Consider the following 27,047-nt stretch of genomic DNA (forward strand, 5'->3'; position numbering starts at 1 on the left):
CGGTTGTGGCCGCGTCGAAACAGCTGATTGACAACCCGAACTAAGCGAAGTGTTTCGATGCTGTTGTGGGTTTTACCTAAAGACTTATGAAAAACCCCCTCCGTGAAGAACCTCCAAAGTGATGATCGACGGTAAACTTCCAGTTAAACTCCGTCACTAGTGCCATCGTAGCAGTGGAAGAAGTGCCATCATTCAAACCAACTTTGCGCTTTCTCGCTGGCTGCAACAACTACTGTTTCAACAGCAACTCATCAATCATTATCTACAAAAAGTTCGACGAAAAGGGCCTTCACTGTCCCAGTCGGTGATAGATTAGTATTACAACGGACAGTTCTAGTTGTGTCTAGGCAGAGTCCAAGGAAAACACGATAGTTTCCCGGTTACCAAGAAAGCTGTCATCCGATGCTTACGAGTGTCTACTAGTACTAGAGGAATCTATTCCACAGAACCAATAACATCAACAAACCGCTACAATGAATTTACGATATCAGGAAACGTTTTGTATAATATTTATACTATGCACCAGTATTACCCTCGGGGAGGACTTTGACTTCGTGCCGGAGACGAACGACGATGTGGAGGTAAGCTTATATCATCCTTCGTTGGAATGCCGACTGCATCCACATTGTCCAATGTTAACGCATTTCACTTCCATTATTGCCATTTATCAACTTCAATGTGCTCATTCTACTGCAAAGCTCTTAGCTTGTCTTGAAACGATAAAGTTTTCCCTGTGTGCCCAAATCCAGCCTGTTGGCCTCACCGTAGCCAATTTAACTGATTACCCTCCCGATCCAGGTCGGAAGTTCATTCGTAAAACGCTGCTCCGTTGGTGCGCCCGGGAAAGGCACACAAAACTTAATTATCAAAATGCCAATCAAAACCGTTGCCCGGAAGGTTGCAGCAGCAGCTTTTCCGACTTCTTCGGGACGTCTGTCCGACGAATCCGGAAGCTTATCAAAACTTCCAAAACACGAGCGATGAAACACAAACGTAAATCCCGATGCTCCGACGGGCCCGGCGTTCTTACGGCTTACGAGCCGGCCGAATATCTTTTTACATTCCATTGCGCGCTTCGGCTCACGGAAACACAAACATAGACCACGAAAACAATTTGTAAATCAATTAAACGCGTTTGACTTGGTCCGCGCTGGAATTCATCGAAGCGGAACGGACCATTCCTGAGCCGCTGACCCGAGTGTTTGTGTGTAGGCGGAAACCCCGGGCACCCGAAACACGTGACCTACGCGGGGTGCTGGAACGCGGAATGGTTCTCTTTGCTGACAGATGAAGGGAATCTCGATTTGCATAGCGATTCTGTGTGAGGCAGATGAAATTTTTGGCAACCCGCTAGATGTTGGTATTTTAGGAAAGCTTTTGCATTTCGATTGTGATTCCTTCAGGGGTTTTTTTTTTGAACGAATGCTAAGCTGGTTCATGTCGTGATACCCATGTTTTGTCATGATGTGTTCACAGGGTTTTCGTTGATGAAAGTCACAAATCGGGTCAAATTTTTGTTCGCCTCAGAGAAACTTTTATTATGTAATAGTAATAAAATCAGAAACATGAGCCTTTGGGTCGGAATTTATTATTGATCTTACAAAACTTTATATTTGTGTGTTTGTTTTTCTTCTCTTTCTCCTTTCCCTCATCATTTCTCGATAGCAGCCGATAGCAGCGGAGCCGACGAAACTAGATAGCCAAACGAAACTAATTTACCCAAAGGTAAGCTTGTAAAATTATTCGCATAACTTGCTTTTATCACTCCCATCTCCAATTAACTATCCCTTCCCTTCGAGTCCTTTAATGTTACTTTTCATTGCTTCGAGATCGAATGCTCCTTTTAATTTGTTTTAGATATATCATGTTTGATGAATCACATGTTTTCGTTCATTTGTTAAACCATTTCAACCCTACCGTCACCATGCTCTAACGTTAATCAATCCCCACGGACACGTAGCGCCATCATTCAAACTAAAAGAACCCATTTCCACGATGGTGGCTGGTGGCGTCAAAAAGGGATGTAACTAAATCTCCCAGCTCACCTACAAACGGCCAACGCCATAAGATTGATCGATGGTCTCGCAGCGGTTCTAAATGTTTTTGGAAACACATTCACACGCACTCTCTTACGCATGCCACCCTACAAAATCCCTCTCCGGTTTTCATCCCTCAACGTTACCCGGGGAGGGTTCATCATCAATTAACTTGATGTTGCCTAACTTCTGAATTCTCACCTCTTTCGTTCATCGTTTCACCTTGCCAGGCCACCGGACGATGTCTGCCGACGGAGAGCACGATCACGCTGTCGCTGGGTTTGAAGTCCAAGAACTGGAAGCACGTCCAAGCGAGCCTCAAGCAGCGCACAATCACTAAGCTGGCCGAATATTTTCTAGTGCCCGAGGTAAGCTGATGGATTTATCAAATTTCAACCGTCCCAAGGCGGGCGAAAGTGTTTCCAAGTTCGGGGAAAAGATATCGTGTGAACAGTTTCCGGACCAGGATTATTAGATGGCCGTTTTAAGATGGAATTAATTTGAAGTCATTGCTACAAATCTCAATCTCAACAGGCTTCATAGGTCACTACTTTTCACTTCATTGTATACGCGCAGTGTAATGTTATCGATAACGCCACAACGAAAAAAAAATCCCATGTGTATTCAGTAAGATTCCTAATCCGATTAAGGGCACTTTGACCAGAGAGAACCGGTCGATTTCCATCCCGGCTCGTAGGCTTATGCACGAGATAGACTTTTAAAGCCCATTCCTCTAAGCCTCAACCAGCTGAAAATGGTTGACTCGTTCGTTTAGAGGAAAAATCTTATCAATCTATCAACCATCCTCGATACCATTGAATTGCCCATTACGGTCAAATGGCGTCATTACTTTTGCCGTATGTTCCGTAACGGAAAGCTTCACCCCAACCGTAATGGCCGATGGGCACTCAATGTAGCCCATTAGAGGCCGATAGAAGAAGCGGGGGGCCCTGCTTGGGACTGCTTCCCGGTGGAACGTAAATTACAAATTGGTGCATTCGGTGCACACATCGGTCCGAGTCGTCCGATCCATGTTGGTGAAGTTAAGAGGCTTTGTGTTGCTTTACATTTCCTACGGCTGGCAGGCCAGTACATCTCTCCGTTTCGTTTGGGATCCTGTAATTCCATCTAGGTGACACGTTAAGCACCACCTTCCCACTGCCCTTTGATGGTTGGATATTAATTAATTTGGACATTTTGCACCATTTTCATAATACCTCACAACGAGAGGGTTCACTGAGCGCCATTTTTCAAAGGAATTAGGGTCTCAAGAATCTTATTCATATTTAATGCGATGGGAAGCAGTTGAAAAGTATGGTATATGCCAATAGAATGTTGTCTGTACACTGAGTATTTTGTGGATTAATTTTTGTTGAGTTATGATTCAGGGAAAAGAAATGAACAGTTATTAAAAAAGTTCTACTTTAACTACATAAGTACACATTTTATCGAAAACTTAGTTTCAATTTATATTTGAGAAACTAAGTCTACCATAGCAGATATGTTAATATAAAAAAAAGTAAACAGGATAGATCTAGTAAAGAAAACATCGTCATGTCTAGATATTTCATTTATCTGAATGTATAACTAAACTAACGAACTGTGCCGGATAATTACAGGCAATCATGTGCACTGCGATACCATATCTTCTTCCCTTCGGAACCAAAGTGACAGTCATAAAACTACTGCTGCCTTGCAAGAACTTTCTTTGTTCTCCGCCTCATCCAAACCCGATGCGAAACGATGGGTGCTTCTTTTCCGCTCGAACGATTAAACATTCTGGGACCCATCTTATTGGCATCCCCGGAATCGATGTCGTGTTCTTCGATGTTTGACTTGCGCTCAGCAGAACGTTGCGCACGCTTTGCCCATTGGATTCTTTCCATGCTGGCTGGTTGGAAGTAATAAAGCTGCATGTAAAGCAGACCAACCCAGGGCTGGACTGCTCCAATGGGAGGAGGAGAGTAGAATGGAATGTGATACTAGTAGATTTTACCATCTTCTATCCATTCCTGCCCGTTTCTTTTCGTCCCACCCGATGGGCACACCCTTTCTTTGTACGCATTCAATATGAGCTGAAGTTATTGACGTAATTGTCATAGGTTGCATCCCTTCGGTGGCTTTTGTTTGAACAGCAAAGACCCGCGTCGAGAAACGATGGCATCGCCTCTCCCCTTTTCATCAATCGATGCGCTCCATTCTTTCCAACCAGCCAATGAGGTCGTTAAACAAGACATTATGCTTTTGCATCGTTTGTTCAGCAGCAGCGTCGTAAGGGGACTGTATCATCCTCACGGTACGATTCCATTAATGCATTTTCTTTCCATCTCCGGGCAGGAATCTTTCATTGTTCAGAACGCCAAGAGCGCCGAGCTGCAGCGAATGGTGGAAAAGGCTCTCCACCATGGGAAGAAACCGGCACAGTCGGGAAAATCGTTGGGATGGATTGGATTTCCGGTAAGCTACCTTCGGTTCCGCTTTCTACCGGAAGGAATGCCCATTAACGTTGCCATTAAACGACCGTTTTCAACCGTCCGCTAGGTCGGCTGTGGAGAAAAGATGTCCACCAGTGCCAAGGATACGGTCCGAAATCTTAACACACAGCTAGCGGACATTCGGGACCTCACCGGGATGGACTTTGGCTGGTGGGTCATCTGGAAGGATCAACCGAAGCAGGACGCCAGGATTAAGAGGGAGGTAGAGGAAGAGGATGACTACAACTACGATTATGATGATGAGGAACCGGCCGGTGATGACGAAGGGTAAGTAAAGGGTCTAGTTTTTTAGTGTTATTCTTTTTATGCAAATTAAAAAAAACTACTGATACAAACGAGATGAATAAGTAAGTCCATGAATCCTGGTTTAAAATGTCGTGAGTTCGAAATTAATGTAGTTAAAATTAATTTATTAAACATACATGGCTTGCTTCTGTTACGCTATATTTTCAATTACCTCGTTTAAGGCTTGCTTCACGCCTCGATGAAGAATGATTTAATAAACCATCGTTATTTTCCTTTCAGCGAAACAACGGAAGTTCCACACGCTCACCGACATCACCACGGTTCCAGCGAGGTAAGTTTGCACGATTCTTTTCTACCCACTCGACCGTTTAACCGTAGCTGTAATGTTGCACTAATGACGATGAAACACCCCGATTCCGATCGACGCACGCCGGTTCGATACTCTGATGCCCGTCCACTGAAATGTTCCTTCCCCCTTTTTACCACTTGCGATTCTAACACAAACCACTAAGCGGACATAGCTTCTGGCGAGAGTGCGCCCGAGGTCCTAGAACATTGTCGTGCCGCGTCGAAAAGAAAGGGAGGGCAGAAAATTAATCCAACTTTGGTCTCCTGCTGGTAATTGATCGAAATTCACCCCTTGCCCAACAGTAAATGCCCAACGCTCCCAACGTCAGTCATACTTTTTACCTCCATTCTTGTGCTCCATCGGGGAACAGCGAGGTTCACATCCAAAGCTTCATAACCACATCGCACTCACATTCTACTTTGAGGAAAAATAATATCCGTACATCACTTTCAATTACAACCTTCTCCGGGAAAAGTTTGCCCTTCGTGTTAGTTTCCTCCGTTTGGCTCGTAGGCGAAGAAAAACAATCCCCATTAGAAACCTGTCGAATTCACGGTTGATGTTCATTCATTACGCTTCTAACTCAGTCCATTTGCAACATCCTGCCTTTACGTGCACAAAATATTTTAGCCTCCACATCAACCAACCCGATGCTTAAATACACCCACCGACACCCTTCGATACCCCACACAGTTAAGGCTGCTTGCTTCCCAACCTTGGAACACAGGATGCACTGTTAAGCGTTACACCTTCCACAAAATCATTCCCTCGATTAGCGAATAGTTGCAGTTCGATTTTATCTTCCCTGACGATATCATTCATATTGTTCCCTAGCATACAGTTTGAAATTATTCTACAGTGTTAACAATTAACATCAGTATTATTACTTTATTTAACCGTTCGGCTTCGGAGTTCCAATTTAATGAGTTTCAAAAACAATAATATGATTAAATTCGTTTCCTGTTGTCCCGATGCGTGACTTAGTTTGTTCGTTCGACTACCCAAACATTACTCCCGTTACTAATAGTGCATATAGTGTTGCGTAGTTATATACCAAACTAACTCATACACATATACTAAACCTCCTGGAAACTGTTATTGACCATGCCAAATACTCTACATAGCTACATACTCAGCATCCAGTACATAAACTTCGCAACCGATGTTTGCAGCTAGAGAATTTCTAGAGCACCTCAAAGTTATTGTTGTGACTTTACTTAGCTTCGTTTCCGTGTTGGTTTCCATTTTCGTTGGAAAACTATTTTGCGTTTTTGCTTTCACAGTTTACACGTTTTATGTTTTGGTTTCGGTTTTTGATGCGGTTTGTTCGTGTTATGCTATTATTACTATTTTTCAAGGATTTCTTAGTGTAGCTATCGGCGTGTTTTCGTTTTATCTCTCGAATTTTCTCTGGTATGATTTTCGTGGAAATTAAAATTATTTATCCATTTCACAATTTCATACCATAAGCATTCCACAGGGATGGAAAAGAATAATAGTTCCAGTTATTTTCCATCGCATTCTCATGCAGAAATTCTTTATTACGTGTGAAAAATTAAAATCGACGAGTAAAGCGAGCACACTCGAACGATTGTTAATGAGTTGCATTACTTTAGCATTTGTTCACTTTGTTTTACGTTTACGTCTTTTAGAGTTGTTGGTTTCTTTTGATTTGAGTTTTTATTTGTGTGGTTCTTAGATATATTTCCCAATCCAAACTCCTACCTGTACAACAGTTATACAGCCAGTTTATGCTCATTCTACATCATTTCAAACACGGATCAATCCACATGTCAATTTACTTTTTTGACATGGTACAGTTATTGTCTAAATGTTGAACTTCCTAAGGCTCAAAACCGGAGAGGCATTTCATCAATGTAAGTGCCCCATTGCCCAATACTTCCACGAAATGGCAAGATTTCGTCCACGAATTCGTCCAAGTTTGTGTTTATTTATTTTTCCTACAATATAAACATCCTGGTGTTTCATTTTTCCCAAGTTTTGTTTTGGTTCTTTTGAAACCTTTTCACAATTGGAAATATCACCATCATTAATCAGAAGGCGGATCGCGAAGACAATGTGCCCTTCATAATATATCGACTTGAAGGGCACCGTACCGTCCCGTTCCGGAGTCCAGGTGAACCATATTTCACCGTCTATTGTTATTATGCTAAGCCATAATGGAGAGCTTTTGTTCGAGGACTGAATGACTTCTTCCAGCGTTGGTTGGTTTGTTTTTTTTCTACGCCGCTTAAAAGGGCATGTAAAAAATGTTAAATGTCTACCGTTAATGGTCCGATAAATTGTGCTACAGTCAACCATCGTAAAAAGCACTTTCTTTTTTTTTTTTGCTATGATAAAGGTTACACCTTTTACAATGTGCATTCATTTGCCTGTAAGCTCTACCAGGAGATGAAATATCAAATGTTATTAAATTTAGGTCATTGTGTGATTTTTCGTAGTATTCAAACTGTGATACGTTTCTGTTGCGTATCTAAAACTCGCGAGTTTCCCTTTCTCCATCTGTTTATTACCTACCTTGATATTTATTAGATTTTTAAACGAACTCGTGAACTTGTGGATGGAAAATACGGATTCAAATACTACTAAACGGCTTGCAGCTGTAGTTGGTATATTTCCTTTCATATCCGGTCCAAATTTAAGCATTGCGTGAACACCGCCCATAACGTTCGTACGCTTGACGGAAAAACGCTATCAACGCCCTGGTGGAAATGGAAGGTCAATCGATACTTTGTGCGCGAAACAGAACCGCGAAAGCTCCGTACATGGCACGTACTCGCGTATAGTCAAAACTATTTAGCGTCGCCTGTCGCCGAGCTGGTCGGAATGATTGTGTTTGCAAAATAGGCGTTCACGCAATTGGATGCTATAAACCGGTGTGCGGGCGCGGAAATGACTCCTCTTCCGACTTACTTAATCGAAGGTAAAGGTTACATAACGCGTGCCGGAAGGCACCCGTGTCGCGAAAGGCACGGGGGAAGGAGAAAACATTAATTCGATCGCTCCCACGTGTGTCATGGAGGCGCCTAGTGTTTTTCATTTCAACCTCATGACCCATTACTTTCGCTGATGGGAAACGTTATCCTCGCACGTACTGCGCGTAAAGGACCCCAGGCAAAACATTTACATTCACATTCAAGCAGTCCTCCGAAGATAGGATGTAGTGTGTTTCTTATTTTGTCGGAAACAAAAGCTTAAAAGATACGCCATTACCATTGGTCCTGTTGCACTCACAAACCTAAACCGCGACTGTTGCTCGTCCTTTCCATTCCTTCCGCATAGTGTGTTCTTTTGCGTACGAGTAAAATTATGATTTTATTATTTCTTTGAATCCCATTCAACTCCTCCTAAAGCGCGTGCACCTCCTAGCCATTCACTAGCGATTTGAATTCATTTCCATACGAACTAGCTCCACTTCACATTTATCTCACTCTACGAATCGCACAGCACCAGCAGTGTTGCCTCTCGAAATCCCACCCTAGAGGGAGGTTGGGGTTTTGATAAAATTCTCTTTTTGTGTGAGATCTCCACCAACAAAAATATGATGTGCGTTTACAATTGCATTCACTATCATTCCTGTTTCGCCACAATCGTATGTGGAAAAATAAGCAATAAGAAGCACCCAAGCCGCAAATCTTCCTTATCACAAATGTATTTGCCATCGCCAGATAAAAAGAAGACATCGTTTCGTGTCGTTCCATCGTCGCTTTGGCCCGCGTTGCACCTTCACGCGCAAAAGTTATTAAGCGGTTCCAATCGTGTGGAGCTTTTCTTGTATGGCAGCTAACGAATGATGAAAAAAAGAACACGCGCGCTGTACGCTTGTATGTGTGTTTGTTTCTGTGCGTGATGGAATGTGTGCTTTCGTGTGTCAGTGTGTGCCCCCTTGTTTCACCGCAAAAGGATATTTAAGGATGAGGGTTTTTGGGGTCTCCGATCTTTCTTCTCTACTCGTTGTGTTTGTCTTTCTTCTGTAAATTCCAGCACAACAACAGCTTAACAGCCTTTCTATCACCAATTTTCTCTCTTCCTCTCTCTCTCTCTCTATGTCTCTATGTCTCTTTTTCTTGCTCTTCGTGTTTGATCTATATCTGTGCCGTGTTTGCGAAATGTGTTTCTCAATGGGATTCGGATGATTATTTCTGTTGCTTCCAATCGAATTGGTTGGAAAACAAAAAAAAAACGACCCATCATTTGTAAAATGAAATGTATGACACTGTGTTTTTCAACGCCCGTTGGATCACTTGTTTCGTCTCGATACTTTCAAAAGCAGTACAGCACTAAAAATGCGCACATCGTACCGACCCACGCCACTAACAAGCATACTAACAAGAAAAGCGGTCACCACACGACGGTCGGTGAGGGTGGAAAACTCGCGCCAAACGGCGCTACGGTGGTGGAGCACCGGCCCAAGTCTGCCCCTGCGACGACCACCAGCACCCAAGTGCCACCCAAGCGGAAGCATAGCCACGGACTGTATGATCAGGTAAAGGAACGGTCGGCCAAGAAGCATGCTGCCGCCGCCCACGACCCGCAGAAACAGGCGGCACGGGTCGAGGGGCACACGGAAGCACCGACCAGCGGTGGAAGCGGTTTTACACCGCCCGACCTGCGGGAGAGCGTGTCGCAGCTCGAGTCGACCATCAGCAAAACGATCGCCAACAACGAGCAGCTGAAGCAGGAGGAAGAGAAGCTGCTGGCGCGCAAGGCCAAGCACAAGCACATCGACATCGAGCGGATCGTGGAGACGGAGCTGCTGATGCCGGAACTCGAGCGCCTGCAGGACGAAGTATTCCGGGACGACTACGTGATCGAGGACGTGGTGAAGGTACCGAAGTTTTACGACTTCACCACCAGCCCGGACCGGGAGACGACGGTGGACGTAAAGGAACGCAAGGACACATCGGCACCAAAAGCCATCATCACCAGCACTACCACGAGTGTAAGACCTCCCACCAGCGTGACGGAGAAGAAGACTACAACCAACAACCCTATCGCTACCTCAACCGTGCCGCAAACGACACCGGGAAAACCGACCGTGCTGCTGACAACGGCTAACGAAGCAACGGTCACGACAATTACGAGCACACCTGTGGCCATCGGCTCAACCGCACAATCGCTCGCAACGACCACGAAGCAGCCGCCGGAACCGGAAGTCACGCCGCTGGTCGGCCCGGGTCCGGATGAGCTCATTGAGACAGCAGCTCGTACGCTTCCACCTTCGGCAACCACCACGATAGTGCCACGGAAGAAGGACACCATTATCATTACAACGACATCGATTCCGGCATCGAGCATCAATGGTGAACCGACGGCCACATCCGCTCGCAGGGACACACCCCGGGTGGTGTCCTTCGATCTGTCAACCATCGCAACGACAGCCATCGCAACGACAGCCGTCAAAACCGCCAGCCCAACGACGACCACCCGGCCGGTGGCTTTTCCTTCGCCGAGAAAACCCTCGCCCGCTTCCGCTACTAACACTCGCTCCGCTAACATTGTCGCTTCCGTTCCCTCGGTGAAGGTAAGCAAATGACCTGCCGGCCCACCGGATGTCAGGTTCCCGACCTCGGGTGGGGGAGCTCGGTTGGGAAAACTTTTATTTTTGCACCGTTTCCGGTTGTGCAGCAGTGTGCGGTTCCGGTTCGGTTTTCAGTTTCCATGATCACGTCACGTGGTGCGCTTATTAGGGCGATCTTTTATGCGGTTTTAAGTTTCTTCTTGAGTTCGATAAAACAAAATATGTTTTCTTTGATAGTTTTGGTAGGAAAAGGATACTGTGAGGATGTTCGTTCTTTTATTCCAAGACCGAGAAAAAGATCATCTGCCATCGCAGTTGTAACCACACTTCAACGTTTCGCTGGAAACTCTTTGTATAATTTATCTTCTACTCTTCAACTCGAAAAAAAACGCCTCACACCACCGCCCGTCGTTACCCGATGTGATCGAATGTCCGTGAGTTCCGGTGGTCAACTTTTGTGGTGGAAAAACTTTTCCTATCCTACGGCTACGTGATGGTACGCGCGTCCAAAGACAGCTCATCAAACATTTAAACCGACGCCGAAACCGATGGTCCAATAGGGGGCAACCGGCCACTTCCGGGTGGGCGAGAGCAAAGTTTTAACCACCACGAAAGTTATCCGTTCGGTTCGGGACGTTTTCAACAGCCAACTTGTTGGAGAGGGAAAAATAAAACGGAAGACTCTGACTCCATTCGGTCGACATCCGGAAATGGGAACGAGGATGTGGTTGAAAATGGCTATTTTCCTTTTCTAATCTAACATTTTATACTCCTCCGTTCGATCAATCGATCGAAGTTTAGCCCGGGCTTATACTCTATCCATTTTGATTTCGTTTCTAATTGGATTCTGAATCTTCAAAGGTTGCCTTTTCTCCAGCAACAAGGTCACTTCCGTTACGATTCCTAAGTTTAACGAGAAATATAACACGTTTTAACATTATTTATCTACTTTCGGGGGTACAATCTTATTCCTTATCACACGAAACAGAAAAAAAGAATACACCTACACATACTGAGAACTGCCTTCTGTTATCAGTGCTGCTAACTGCAGTAAATCACCCTGACACGATAAGATGATTTCATTGCAGTGCAGTTTTTTGGCTTTTAGAATGACTTTACTTTCGCTTTCGCTGGCGGTTCTTATCTCGAACAATTTGCCTGCCAACTTATCCTTTCTTTTTTATCCTCTTTCGGTTCGCGACAATATAACGCGTTTTGATTTATTTACATGATGCGCAACTCTGACCGTTTTGTTTTATGATCATGCGGTATTTAGTACGCTTTGCAAACATTCGCGAACTGGCAAACAGATTGTCGGTTGCAACTTTTGTTCTTTCCTTCTCCTCTTTTTTTCTGTCTTCTGCCATTGAAAGATAACAATTACCCAGTAAAGGATACGTTTTGTATGCAGCACACAACACGACTACCATTCAGCGGATAATTATGCAGCAATACCAAAATCGTTCGGATTCGCCAATCGAAAAGAGACTTATTTAGATTCCGACGAAAGCTCGTTAGAATAAAAATACCCAAAAGGGTTCGCCCATAAAAAAGGATCCCGAAAGAAGTTTCCGTGGAGAAGCTTCCAAAGCGTGATGGGCGTGTAGAATCGACGAGTGAAGCAGCAATTGGGCAGAAATTAGAGCCTTCCTCACGTACTATTGGCGTGTGTGATGAGTGTGCGTCAGTGTGCCAGTCTGTCTGTGTGTGTGTGTGTGTGTGTGTGTGTGCTGTATTTAATGTTGCTGAATTAAGCCATGTTTGTTTATTTGTAGTCCAAATTGATCTGCGTGTTTATTTGTCCGTGTGCGTGTGTCTGTCGCTTTCATAGCTTTTAGAAAATAGGCCCCATTGTTTGTGCAGCAATTTATTTATCGAAAATGATTTCTATGCTTTCCAACATCCCAGCTCCACACTGATGTTGGTGATGATAATTTCTTAGACATTAAATGCAGATCTCGTTGCGACCATGCGCCTCCACTTTACGCTTTGCAGATAATCATGTTAAATATTTTAATCTGATTAAAAAAGTACAATTTTCACCTTAAGTAATTGGGACCGTAATGGTTAAAAACATTGTTTAAATAAAGCATGGAGCACAATAAAATGAAAGGTATATTCCAACCCTTGCCTCGTGCCGCTAGCACTTGCCGGTGCTCCTCAACTCATTTGCATTTAAATTAAACGAATGCATATCTGCTTACCGTCGCGCTACTTCAGCGAGAAATAAATGGAGTGCTTGTTGCTTTTCTCCCAGATTAATACGCAACAGTTCCCTCCCGGGTTGGAAACGTGGGACCAAACTTGTTTTCCTTAGCAGCGGCACCAGCTCTGTGGCCACAGGAGAAAAAGGCACGCTGTTCGCAATTCGGAACCATTTCATCAGCAGAGAATGAATATAATTTCACAGAAATTAATACCAGAACAAACCTCATCTTCCCCATACATTTTTATTTTTTCGTTGGTTCTGTTGGGGACGTTTTTTTTTAACCCGGAAATGGGGAAACCCCCGTAATTGCAATTGCGTTAATCGAGCAAAAAAAAACCTCTTAAATTAAATTAAAATGCATCGAATGGTTGGCGCAAAAAAAAATGCAAACAAACATCTGTGTAAACAACGCCCCAGAGGACGGCGACGAGAGGTATACTTTACAGCGAGACGAAAAAAAAAAGCTGCAGTCTGCATGAAATAACTGATTGCAAATGAGTGTTGAAGGAAAAAAAAATCCCTGTATCAACAAAACTGCACCACGAGCTGGCATTGCGCTGGAAAATGCAATAACACTGCATTTTTACTGGGTTAACTTTTCATTCGTTCACTGGCCCGAACCAAAAACAAAAAATAATATTAAACCGGATGGACGAAGTGCAAACAAACAAGAAACGCCCAATTGCATCACGCCATGCATCGCTGGGCGTTGGGCGAACGTCGATAACAATTGCTTTTCAATTCGGAATTCGTCGGCGGCCGCTCGATTCGTTCGATGCCACGCAAAACGGTACGAGAAACGCGGAATTGTGCAATTGTTGCACCGAAGAGGAGTTGCCCCGTTGGCGCTAAAGGCAATTGCAGCATTATTGTGCCATTGATTGACCCGCTTCCCTTCCCCATTGACTGGACGGGCACCGTCTCGGCACCAGTTTGATTTATGTGTATTTATCCAAGCCCGGCCCGACCGAGAACCGAAATTGTGTTACCTTTTCCGCCCGGCGAGTTCGCGAGGCCGCGATGGCCATTGAACAACAGAAGTTTGTGACCATCTCCGCCAGGCAGACTGTTGAAAGAGCAGGAATAAAGCGTAACATTGAAGTGACAGTGTAAGGCTCGAATGAACCTCATTTATCATGCTCCATCGCCGCGTTTGGCTTGAAAAAGGGAGAGATTTGATTTATTTGTTTAACGCATCTCGAAACATGCATGCATGAAAAGGAAGGCTTTCATTGTGAAACTCAATTGCATTGTTGGCAGGATAAAAAAGAAGATAAGAATCATAAATCATTCGGAGAGTTCATTAGTAAACTTGAGCAGTTAATTCTGGTGGACAATTCACTGCACTAGAGGGATGGAATAGATAAGTAATTTTAATATTGTTTCACAATAAAAAATACGTTAACTATATCGCTACATGTGGATATAGTTTGTTTTTTGACCCCTTTAAAACATTAATTAAATCTTGATGGTGTTTGAAAAACGTCGTATTTTTTTTTCTTGGTCAACAGATACATATTATGTAGTTTTTGAAAGATTTTTTTAATATTTTATAAAAATACTAAGGTTTTTTTGTATGCCTATGGTATTAGGAGTGGTTTCTTTATATTGTTGTATGAAATTAATAAACCATTCGTTCGGATATAAACAAGAATTAAAAGGTACTCATTCAAAGATGTTCGTTTCGGCTATAAATTTTTTAACAGCTAACCAAAATCGTTCATCATACGAAAATGGATAAAAGGAAATTAAAGTTATAAATAAAAGATCTTTAAAGGTAGTCACCCGACTATTTGAATCATACCCAGACTTTATAAAATTTAAACCGGAAAAGTCTAGGACAGGTGCTGAAACTTTACCGTGACATAATCTTCTCTGCCATGGGATGGAAAAGTTGACCTAGCACGCCATGACTTTTCACAAACAAAAAACACCGATGTGAAAGCTTTCAAAAAGACGTCACCTTGAAGCGCTTTATCCAGTTGGTCAGCTTAAATGGAGGCGCCTGGTGGCGGTGACTCTCGCAGGCGGCTTCACGTCAATCAAAGCGCCCACACCGCCATGCCTCTCGTTCGACCAATGAATATTAATTGGGCTGTCCGGATCTATGGCCTCCTGGGACCCATCCATTTGGGAGCACGCATATGGCCACGGCTGAGCCGCTAGCTAATTTTTGCGCCCATCCATCGTCGCTCGTTTTCGCTTCCGGTTTCCCCCGACCGAGACAACTCGGACGGTCACATCTGTCCGCAACGAAAGAAAGTAAAAAAAAAACGAATGACACACGAAGGACACCGTGGTCCATTTCGAAGCTCCCAAGTGGTGACGCGTTCATCCGGGATTTACGAGTTCGTTCGGCTGAAGGGAACGATTCGGCGAGATAAATTGGTTCAAGTACTGTTGTCCGTAAAACTTCACTTCATCACCTCTGTTTGCTCGAGTGTTCTTGTATGTATGTGTCGATTTCCGTCGCCTTTTGTTTTACTCTTTATCAAAAAGTTTGCTTTCCTCAATGTATGCTCTTATAGCGACTTTTTGATTCGTCTTCCTTTTATGTCCTTTTTTTCTATCTCACAACCATAACGTTCCCCCTGTTCGCACTTACCTACTCCATTATATCTCTCGTGCTAGCTTGTTTGCTTCCCATGACGTCCTGTTGTGTTGACAGCTTTCTTGCGCTATTTACTTGCGCGCGGTGTGAGAGTTTTCTTTTCCGCTCCACCCGCGAAAGTGGGCCACCCCTCGGTTGCCCGTTCGTTGGCGTACGAAGCACTGGCTCTCAAAAACACTCAAACATTTAATCATTCTCGAGTGTACGTCTCCCGTGCCATCCATCGGGGAGGACAATTTTTTAATACCAACGACAAGGTCACCCCTGGCAAACGGCGGTACGAAACCAAAGTGCCACACGAACCCCAAGCCACCCGTTGCGCTTTCCGCGGAATCGCTGGGAAGACATGTTAACGCTTCCGTTTCGCAACCAAACCGCTTGATTAACGGTAAACCAGGTCCTGGCGGGCGTGTTTCAGAGGCAACCAGAGCCATTATTTGAATTTGCTGCTTCTCTAATCACGCTGGAGAAAAATTACCCCCCGAGCAATGGCTCGGGGAAGGTAACGACACGACAAGGTCGCCGTGTGCCGTTTTGTGCGCCCGCAAACACGGGCAAACACTTGGGTGGTAATGAATGTACGACCCTCTTGGGCCGCGCTCGCCCGGTTCGAGGAAGCTCGTAGTAACAGGACACGACACATTGTTCCTTCCGGGAGCCTTCTTCTAACGCCTCCCGTGGCCTCCAGCAGCAGTCATTTTCCATCATTTTGCTCCCGTAATTGCTCCCTCTCGCAAATGACGGTCGTGCGGAATGTGCTGGGTAGTAAACACTTCATCAGGATTTAATGTGACACTTCTGGTAGGACATGGCGAAAGATTTCTGTCACATGTGTTCTCGTTGTGTTTTCTTCGTGCGCACATACATGTGTGGCTGTTTGGTGTTAAACAACGGCACTTGCTCGCATGTGGCAGCTCATTTGTAAGCGCATTTTCTTTTTTGTTGCTGCATGGTTTTTTCTTCCCCTTGCTGATCATATGGACGCGACCAGATTACGGGAAAACTACTCCACTTAATAATAATGCAAAGCTCGTTTGTTGTTATGCTCCGGTATGGGGGAAAACCATTGGGCAGCGGAGATAACAAACAAACAAACCAAAAACCTGTTCCACAAACGGATTAAAACTATCCTTTGCAAGATCAGCTCCTTCAAAGCTTCCACTTCTTCTGCAACCTCTCCTGCTCTACTTGGTTTGTCCGCTGGATGTTTGTTTCTATATTTCTGGCTGCTTTTTCCGTACAATATACATATCAACACCATCCGCTCAACGCACTTGCTATCGCGCCCCCCCAAAACCTTTTGCTCACTGCTGTTGCTGATGCTGAATCGTTTTTCCATTCCATACCCTTTTTGTTTCCTTGTTTTCACCTTCCTCCGTGCACCGGTTTGTTTTTGCGCCCATTTACTTGACCCTCCGATTTTTTTTTCGCAACCCCAGCCCCACAACGAAAGATCGCTTTTCCCGGCACATTTTGCTTATGGACAGCTTGGTTAGTTTTTTTTTTTTTGTGTGTTTTCCATTTGGTTTTGATGTTTTTTTTAAAGTTGTTTCTCCTTCCTATACGCTTGTGATGTTGGTTACAGTGATTTCATTTATTTTTGTTTTTTTTACCCTACCCGACCACTCGGAAACAATCTTCAGCATAAGCTGGAAGCTTGTTTGTTTTTTTTCTTTATTTACGTTGCATTTCTATGTATATTGGCTTCCAGTTGGTTGTTTGCTATTATGCCTTTTTTTGCGTTTTATGCTTTTATTATTTCCCAATTTCTTACGACGCTTGTTGCATAGATTTTCGCCAGCATTCCATGTAGTTTTTATTTGGCATTCTGTATGCTTTTTTTACCATAGTCGTAGAATAACAGAGAAAGATAATATTTATAACATACTTGCAAAACAACTCGATATGGAAGTCGTTCCCTTTTAGCCTCCCAAAGCTTCCGGAATGTTAACCACATTCTTTCCCTGGAATGAGGGTTAATTTGCAAAACAATGTTGTGATGAAAACGATCCGAGGAATTAGCCTTTACACTGGCTATTGGAAAACACAAGTTGTGAAAAATGTTTAGATCCATTTCCATTAGATCCATAAAACAACTCCTATGCCAAAGCTGTTATTCTATGATTTAGCGGTTTTACTATTGCATGTTGTTGTACGAAAAACGTTATGCTTTGGTATGCCTGTAATGACGCACACTTTATCAAGTTATGCATTCCGATTGAAACGCATATAGATTGTACATCTCTGCTAATCGCATATTTGGCAAGAAACTTAAATAAAATCAAATCCAACGCATAATGTGGGATTTCGATGTCTGCTCAACGGCTCGAAATAACGAGCCCAATATTTCTCGAACAATAGTATAAGCGATTAAATATCCTATATCCATTGGACTCTGGTAGTCGAAACATACGACCATCTGTACAACTTGACAGCAAATCATTCTTACCAGTAACCGCCATTACTTTTATCCATTCACAAACTACCTCTACTCTGTTGCGTGATCCACACACCTCACATTCGGATGCCGCGGCCATAATTCGCCAAAATGCGTGCGTTGTTGAACCGCTTTCGTTTGAAACGAATCGATAGAACGATGAAGCCGCTACGGAGAGCACCTCGAGCGATCTAAGAAATGATTGGTTTGAAAGGGACGTCAAGAAGCCAACAACGACGATATCGACGGTGCCGCCGTACGAATCCTCACCGACACCATTGCCATCGACCCCAAGCACCACCACATATCAAGCTCAATGGAGCTCGGGAAATCAATTGGACGATGATGTCGATTCGAAACTAACGCCACCGGTCAATTCCGAGCCTCCATCGAGTAGCACTAGTTCGGCCAGTAGTAGTAGTGCCACTAACCCTCCCTGGACCGGTGGGCGAGCGATCACCACGGCCAGCAGCGTGCCACTGACGACGGCCCGGCCTAAGGAGCTGCAGCATGCTGCACAGCGTCCCTTCGGGCTGCTCGACGGAGAAGATATCGCCGAGAGCGAAGAGCAGTTCCTGAACCAGGAGGACGAGGACGAGCTCGACGAGGACGAGGAAGACTACTTCTCGCAAGGGGTCCGTATCACGGTTCTGCCACCCAATCTATCGCCTCCCATTACTTCCCGAGCCCGCGTCGTCAATGCTGAATCCGCTGCAACCACCACCACCACCACCACACTAACCTCGGGCTTTTCCGACCCGATATCGACGGTTGCTCCAACCGGTCCCGGAATGGCTTTCCCCGCTACGCCAGCAACATTCGCTCCGTCGACTGACAGCCCCGCAACAATGGCGCCGATGACAGCATCCCCTAACCAAACAAACACATTCACCACAACACCGTCTTCCAGTGCCTACAACATTCCTCCTACAGTAACAGCTACTACCACCATCACACCGACAAGAACTACTACTTCTAGTACTACTACTACTACTGCTACTACTGCTACTACTACTTCTGCTAGCTTCACCACCTCTTCCGCAACTACAGTGTCCGCCGGCATCCCCAGTACCACCCTGGCACCACCAGAACCCGATACCGTTGCTACTAGTACTACCCTAGAGCTCCAGGTAGCCTAACCATAAACAATGCTCCAAAACAAAACCAAAAATCACTTTTACAGTAATATACTAGCCTGCCTGTGTCTGCCTGCCAAGAACTTTTTTCCGCAAATGTCGCTCACGACAGCAACCACACCAAATCGAACAAAAAAAATCCAAAAAAAGGCATCACGCTTTTACGTTTCGTTTTTAGTATGCCTCACCTTCTTTTTTCTATCTCAATTTTTATAAAGTTATCGACGTGTAAGCAGCAAACCAATTAGTATTATTAGTATGCACGAATTGTTTTATGCCATTTTGTGCGCCAACAAACAGCCGTACGAGCGGGGCAAAGTTGTGCAAACATGCAAACCAAACGCAAAGTTCAAAAACAAAACACAATCCACAGACACTCTTTTACGCGTCGGTGACGCGATTAGGGGCTAGAGAAGGCCCACAGAACAAGCTGCGCCCAGAAGTGCACCGCACGGACGAACCGGGGCATGGACACAGTTACCATTAAGCGGAGTGTACTTTTTATACTATCGTTGTGTTTTTTTTTGTTTTGTCTATAAATACGCATATTAGTCGCGCTTTAGTTTGGACGAAGTTTGTCGTTGTCTCTTGCACTTTATTTTGTTTATTTTTATTGGCCACCAAAAGCTGCCCACCGGAAGCGGCGGCAGGCGGTCAGACGGCGGCGGGTTTTGCAACCGGAAAGACGCCGACAGCAGCGAGTTTGCAAAATGCAGTCGAAAGTAAAAGAAACACAAACTCAACACAACCACCAAACACACCGCACACCGTTACCCGCACCAGTGTGATAGCGATATGTTTTGTAACTTTGTCTATTTGCTGGAATAATTGCACTGCAGCAAAGTTGGAAGTCTGTTGTTTATCTACTTGATCTTTAATTTGTTTTTCGTTTCGTCAATCACTCCAAAACCAATGGAGCCAAGTTTGTTCTGTTTCTGTTGCGAAAGAATTATTTTTGCATCGCACACCATATACGGGTATAAATAATTACGAAACAACGTATATTTTGGTTAGTTCAACGGTTTCTCAAAACAAAAAACGATGCAGAGTGTTTGTAATATTTGTAACAAACGAATGTACATTGTTTTGTTTATATTGCTTAACGTTCAACGACAGCATTTTTTTAGTATTTCATTATGTTCGTGAGATTTTGTCATACTCGTGGGTTTTGCAATTTATTTTTTTCTGTATATTAACATCGTCAGTTTCCGTGTACATATTGGGTGTAAAGATTTGGTTACCCGTTGATTTGTATAAAACACACACAATAACAAACACCATGGGATAAGATTTTTTTTGTTCATACCATTACTTTCACTTTCATTCAACCTTGCACAGCGCTTTTTTCAAATACGCTTTTTCACACTAGAATAAGATGAAAAAAACAAAATCGCTTTATTTTACGTGCAAATAATAGCGTTGAAAGATGTTTTTTCCAGCTCTTTCGGATCCTTTCTTTTTTTTTATATCTCTGTTTTATTACGATCTACTCAGATTTATTTATTTTTTCTCTATTATTCTCTTCAATTCGCGTATCGTATTTTACTTTGCATTAATCGTGTACCATTATTTGACGCAGACCACCACCACAACGACCCAGCGAACCGTATCGTCCTATACGACGCCGAAGCAGGATAATGCGGTCGATGAGAAGGAAGTGGAGTACGAAAACTACGACGACGAGTACGACGACGAGGAGGAGGAGGATTCGGGACGGGACTCGGAGGTGACCACCATCGTTCCAGTGAACGAACCACGGAATGTTCCCTCAACCACCGAGCGGGTGGTTCCAGCATCGACTGAGGTAAGAAAATGGACGATGGTGTTGATCAGGTTCTTGGAAACGCATAGTTATACCATGGAGGTAAAACCATGGGTTTTCTTATTAACTGAAGTTATTAACTTTCCAAATCGTACTGTTATTAGAAACGTTGGAGAAACATAATGCTTTATCTATCCAACTTGTTAAAAACAAAGGAAAGCTAAGTTTCAATTGTCTAGAGAAGTAAGCGCCTCCATAAATTGTCAACCATTTAGGAACATACTCGTGCCCTCAATTTATGGTAAAGCATTTTTTAACAATGGGATCTTTATTTTTCTTAAGCTGGTTGTGTGAGTCAAGGTGCACCTCTTAAGCGAAAAGCATTATTTTTTCGCAGTGCTTTCAACTCAAAATAAAAATTTGTTTTATTACAATGCATTTTACAATACATATCTCAATATGAAAAATCGCAAATTAATCATTGAGTTGCGGATGTAGAATAGGTACAGTTTCAGTTTCAGTTTGTTTTATTTAAGATAATGTTTCTACATTATTTTTTAGTAAGTTCTCGGTACCAGTACCAGTAGCATGTATCCAGATATCCCCAACTCGACATTTTTAAATTATAGCGATGATCAGTGATCATATTGACAAGTTAGATTAGATGAGAAAGTTTATATAAGAAAAAAAAATGGATAAAACCTGCATGCAGAATAGGTACAACTTTGTGTTTTTCTTGTTGGAAAAGTGCCATACTGAATACATTTATAATATTACTGAATAAATTTAAATATTCACAGTAGTGCATTATGCCTCACATAAGCCGATGCATGTTGCATCCCTCTAATGAGATGTTTTATTTTTAAATGTAGTCTGCACAGCCAGATTGCAAATCCAATACGGTTCAGTCTTTGTTAAATACCATATTGTTGAGGTACTTGATGAATGTCTGCTTTTAAATGCAATATTGTATTTTAACACTTGTTATAGCTTGATGCTAGTCACGTTGTCGCGATTTTCCGAAAACACGTTTGACAGGAAATTTGAACCGTTTTATTTGAGCAACTGGCCTCGATCGACTTATCTGTCTTTCTGAGCCATCTTTTCAAAAAAATTCCTAACTATAAGGCCGGTTAAAGTGACCTATTAGCCCAAAGAACGGAATGGTTACGCAATTTTTTCTTCTGTCTGTCGTTACGGCCTCTGTTGTAATTTTGAGTCCGTGGCCGGACCTAGCCTTCCAAATGATTGTTTAACCTTTTTTCCATCAGTGCCCAAATAGTAAAAAAAAATCCAAATCAGCTGAGTTCGGTTGACAAGAAATGTTGCACAATATCAAACAAGTTCGTTCCCCGATAAAGCTGGAAATTCCAACATATAATCAAACGTAGTTGGTTTAATGTTTTGGCCACGGGCGGCTTCAATTTAAATGATAAAATAGTCAAACTTGTTCAGAATTCAAAAGAAATTGTACTCTTTATTTGAATTTCAGATGAAAATTGCTAGCATTATACGTTTTTGTATGAAAAGTCGTTAAAATTTGTCTAGTTTTTTTTAATGCAAACGTTACCTCATTTTGTTTTAAATTTTATTATTTAGGTAAAAAAGGGCCTGTGCATTTTACCCCACCGAGCCCACCGAGGCATTTTGCCACGCTTTCCCCTTGTTAACTGATGTGAGAAGGTCATTTTAACCAAACGTTTGCATTTTTGTAAACGAAGTTTCCATTTACGTTTATTTGCGTAAATTTCAATATGTTATTTAATAAATGGATCAAAGAACAATTAAGCGAGCTAATTGAGCTTAATATCAATATTGATAATTTGTTCTTCTCAGTTCAATGCAATTATTTACAGCCATTACATGTAATGGAATACCATCATTTTTTTACGCCAAACACAAAGTAGGTTGTGGTTAAAATTCAATACGACCACAGGCGTGCGGTTTGTAACATGCTGTTAATCAAATTGCGATCATGCAAAACCCATCATTGCACGGATATTACCTTTTGATGTTCGCAAAAGGATCTGTTTCATCCTTTCCTACTTTCCCTTCTTCTAGCCTGCCACTTCGCCAATCACAACGACACCGGAGGCAACAACGACTACTACCACCACCACTACCACCACCACCACGACCACAACAACCACTCCTGAGCCAACGACGACCACCTCAACCACCGAGGCTACCACGACGACAACGACCACCGAACCTCCAACAACGACGACGACCACCACTTCCACCACCACCATGGCCACAACGGAACTGGACGAGCCGACCAACATGCCACCGATCATCCGGAATCGCATCCCGAAGCAGGCTATTATTGCTGGCAAGGTGTACATCTACCAGGTCCCGCTGGAAACGTTCTTCGACAACGAAGATGGTAACAACCTGCAGCTGGAGCTGCTGGACGGAAGGGAGCAGCCGCTCAAACACAACTCCTGGATTCAGTTCAACCCAGATACTAAAGAAATCTATGGCCTGTAAGTATATCCATCCCGCACACTGGAAAGGATTTGCTTTGCAATGATGACAACTGTGTATTCTTTTAATTACAGACCCCTCGAGAAGGACGTGTCCAAGTGGCCATACAAACTGCGCGCAACAGACTCGGGCAACCTCAGCGTCACGGAAACGATTGATATTTCCGTGCAGCAGCACAAATCGCACCGCAGCGTCAACCACGAGATCAGCCTGGCCGTTCGGCTGAACAGGAAGTTCGCCAAAAACACCGACTGGCAGATCGAGACGATCCGCGGTATTGCGAACGTGCTGGGCGATGTGACGCTCGGCAACATCGTCGTGCGTGACATCCGCAACAGCATTCAGGACCCGAGCATGGCCACGTTCGTCTACACGAACGATACGCTCCCGAAGGATCGCTGCCCGGAGGAGAAACTGGACGAGCTGGTGGCGCTGCTGACCGAGCAGGCGCTCAACGATGCCCTCAAGCCGGACATTATGGTTAAATCGGTGCAGGGGCAGCAGATTGCCCAGTGTTCGAAGCCGACACTGCCGAAGGTAAAACCGACGCCCAGAATGTCGCGCAATTTTGCGCCGCAGACGCGCAACCAGGTCGACAAGGTGAACGCGACCGTTGGCCAGCTGCTGGTGTACAAGGTGCCGGCGGTAAGTTTGCCGTTTGTTCTTCAAAGCTGTGTCCTTTTGAGGCAGGTGATGTGAAGTACGTTTTGTGGACACATTTTAGGATACCTTCTACGATCCGGAGGATGGCAGTGATCTGAAGATGAAGCTGCTGACGACGGAACGTCACACGCTGGATCCACTGCACTGGCTACAGTTCGACCCCAAGAACCAGGAGTTCTACGGCGTTCCCCGACCGAACGACGTCGGTCAGAAGGAGTATCTGCTGGTGAGTGTGAAACCCGGTCGGTAGGGCTGGATTAGAATCGGTGTGACGACTGATCGTATTGATTTTCCCACCACCGTAGATGGCCGAAGATCGCGAAGGACTAACGGCGACGGATGCCCTGGTGGTGTACGTTAACCAGCCCCAGCACAAGCGCGACCTCAGTGTCCTGTTCGAGCTGACGCTGGACATCAGCCACGAGCAGTTCAGTATCGCGCAGGTGCTACGCCGTTTCATCGAACGACTGGCCCAGGTGTTCGGCGACGCAACGACGCACTACATCAAGATCAACCACATCCGGCCCATCCACCACACCGGGCAGGTGCAGGTGTCCTTCTTTAACACCTCCCTCAACCGGCAGCACCAACGCTGCCCGAACGAGGAGATCGAAGGACTGCGCAACATCCTGCTCCACCAGGACAGCACGATTCGGGCGAAGGTGCGCGACGTCCTCGGTCAGGAGTTTAGCCTGCAGAACGTCAGCCTCGTGCCGATGGACAACTGCCAGGGACTGGACACACCGCATCACGCGACCAGCGAACCCGAGAAAACCCTCCCACCGCCGATCTCCAAGGACGACTATCTGCTCACCTTCGTCTTACCGACGGTCATCATTCTCATCATGCTGCTGTTCGCGTTCATTATCGCCTGCGTGCTCTACAAGCGGCGACTGACCGGCAAAATGGAACTCGGTAAGCTCACCCCCGTTCACTCTTTTCTCGCCTCCCCCCTTATCCGCCCCACCCCATGCGCACTAACTAACCCACGCACCCGTCCCGCCCAAGAACTAATATTTGATGAGTAATGGCAGAATATATCAATTTCAAACCAATCGCCACCTCCTCCTCTTCGTCCCACCCACAAGGTACCGACGAAGAGCGTAAGTCGTTCCGGTCGAAGGGCATCCCGGTGATCTTCCAGGACGAGCTGGACGAGAAGCCGGAGATCGGCAACAAGTCGCCGGTGATACTGAAGGACGAAAAGCCGCCACTGCTGCCACCGTCCTACAGCAGTACCAACAACGATGGTGAGTAGACCGGGCAAAAGGGATTTTTATACCAAAATAGAAGAGAAATCAAACATAAATAAGAGATACATTAAGGAACTGTAATTTAAGATAGATGTGTTATGTTAAGTTAGGTTAAAATTAGCCTACAACATTGTACTTTTTAATAGCTTTAGAGAGTTTTAAAAGCGATTTAGAAAGCGAGTAGAAAATCCTCAAAGGAAAATTAAATAAAAAACATTTGTGGGCCTTAAAAAAATGTACAGCAAGAAGCATATTAAAAACGGTTTTATTATTTCCTTCTTTACTACATATCCCAAAACGAATATGAAAATTTACATCAATTCCGGGGAGGGGGCTTTTTAAAAAATGTTTAATTTAACACTCTCATTCCACCGGCAGGTGAAAACGATGACCTCGACGAGTACGTACCGCCGCCGGCCGTGGTGGTTGGTGGCCGCGAATCGCGCGGAAAATCGCCCGTCACCCCGTCCTACCGACGACCACCGCCGTACGTGTCCCCATAGGCCCGGCGTCCGCCTCCGCGCGGTGCAGCGGACCGAAACTAGGCCGTTTTTCCGTTCTACTCCTTCTTCCTTCTTTGCGCTATGTTTAAGTTCCGGTGTTGTGTGCACTGGCACTGAGCACACAACACCTGCGTTTCGATTCTTCGTTCGATTTACCTTTTTACACACACCAAACACCAAAAAAGAAAAAGCAATCAGCTGGAACTCATCAAAACAAAACGATACTAATTAGAAAGCAAACGAGCGAGTAGAAAACGGGCGATACGAGAACTAGGGAAAAATAAAGTTATAAAAGCGAAGGAGAGTAACGGTGGTCCGATCGTTGTTCGATCGCTTAGAGTTAATCATTTGCACTACACTTCCTTCCTCTCGTTTTGTTTCATTGATAAAATTGACTTTTGTGGATAGGTTTTATGTTTTCACCTCAACTGACCAACTTTCGCTGATGTTATTGCGATCGAATGAAAAAAAAAAACACAAGAACAAACCTGATGGAAACATCCCTGGTGAAAAACGTAACCGCCTCAACTGAATGAAATGATCTTAATGTGGACGACAATGTCGATAACGAATTGGGGCACTCGGTTTTCTTTTTCTCAATTATTTTGTATGCCCACGGGCAACAAAATACTATCTACTAAAGAGAGAATGTAAGACGGGAAATGAATTCCGGATGAAGAAAAAAACTAACTAATGGGATGAGTGATGAAACGAAACAGGAATGCTAACCGGGAGGAATCCGAATGGAAGCGTGCGTCGTACCCCTTTGTAGCGTGTAAGGCAACTTCAATTTATAGTCATTTACAGAGCGTTTCAGTAGTAGTGCTTAGCGATATGTGTAGTAGGATTACGAATAACTTCTTTTTTAAGTTCGCATAAGAGACGGCCAAACCGGCTAGACGTGCTCCCGGATAAGAGTGCTCCCGTCGGCCGCGGATAGGATGGTAACGAAAGGGCATCTTATATTACGAGTCTAAAGTAGGAACTGAAGGGCTATTCAGTGGCACCTTTTTTTGCGACGGGGTCAGAGTTTTTTTTTTGTAATTGGTTTTTGTTATACAAGTGAAATCCAATCAACCGATAAGTGGAGAATTAAAAGTTAAATTTTTATTCCTACTTTTAATACCGCTGATGTGGTGGAAAAGAGGACTACATATGCGTCGAAAAATTCATCATTAAGCTATTGCATGTCCAGCCGTGTGTTTTGTTCCTTCAATCGTTTTTTTCCTACTAAACTAAAAGCAAAACACAGGAATAAAACTATCCTCCTTTAGTACCGGACACGGACACGCACAATCAATCAGTCGCAGAGATCTGT

General features: G+C 44.2%; 1 protein-coding gene across 1 annotated transcript; it reads left to right on the plus strand.

Moving 5' to 3' along the window:
* Positions 1–473: 473 nt before the first annotated feature.
* On the plus strand, positions 474–25,729 carry LOC131264872 (uncharacterized). The gene is made up of 15 exons (XM_058267139.1): positions 474–581; positions 1,669–1,725; positions 2,267–2,404; positions 4,374–4,493; positions 4,578–4,798; positions 5,057–5,108; positions 9,421–10,671; positions 18,081–18,560; positions 20,641–20,865; positions 22,885–23,309; positions 23,385–23,955; positions 24,035–24,199; positions 24,279–24,888; positions 25,008–25,223; positions 25,605–25,729. Exons 1-15 carry the CDS (start codon positions 474–476, stop codon positions 25,727–25,729), a joined length of 4,764 nt encoding a protein of 1,587 aa, XP_058123122.1.
* Positions 25,730–27,047: the final 1,318 nt, after the last annotated feature.

The sequence above is a fragment of the Anopheles coustani genome, chromosome 2, assembly GCF_943734705.1.
Source record: "Anopheles coustani chromosome 2, idAnoCousDA_361_x.2, whole genome shotgun sequence".
Taxonomy (NCBI): Eukaryota; Metazoa; Arthropoda; class Insecta; order Diptera; family Culicidae; genus Anopheles; species Anopheles coustani.

Coding starts and splice junctions, on each gene's coding strand:
- LOC131264872 (XM_058267139.1), top strand. CDS start 474: ATGAATTTACGATATCAGGAAACGTTTTGTATAATATTTATACTATGC. Junction 23,310..23,384: donor ACTAAAGAAATCTATGGCCT/GTAAGTATATCC, acceptor TTTTAATTACAG/ACCCCTCGAGAAGGACGTGT. Junction 25,224..25,604: donor CAGCAGTACCAACAACGATG/GTGAGTAGACCG, acceptor TTCCACCGGCAG/GTGAAAACGATGACCTCGAC.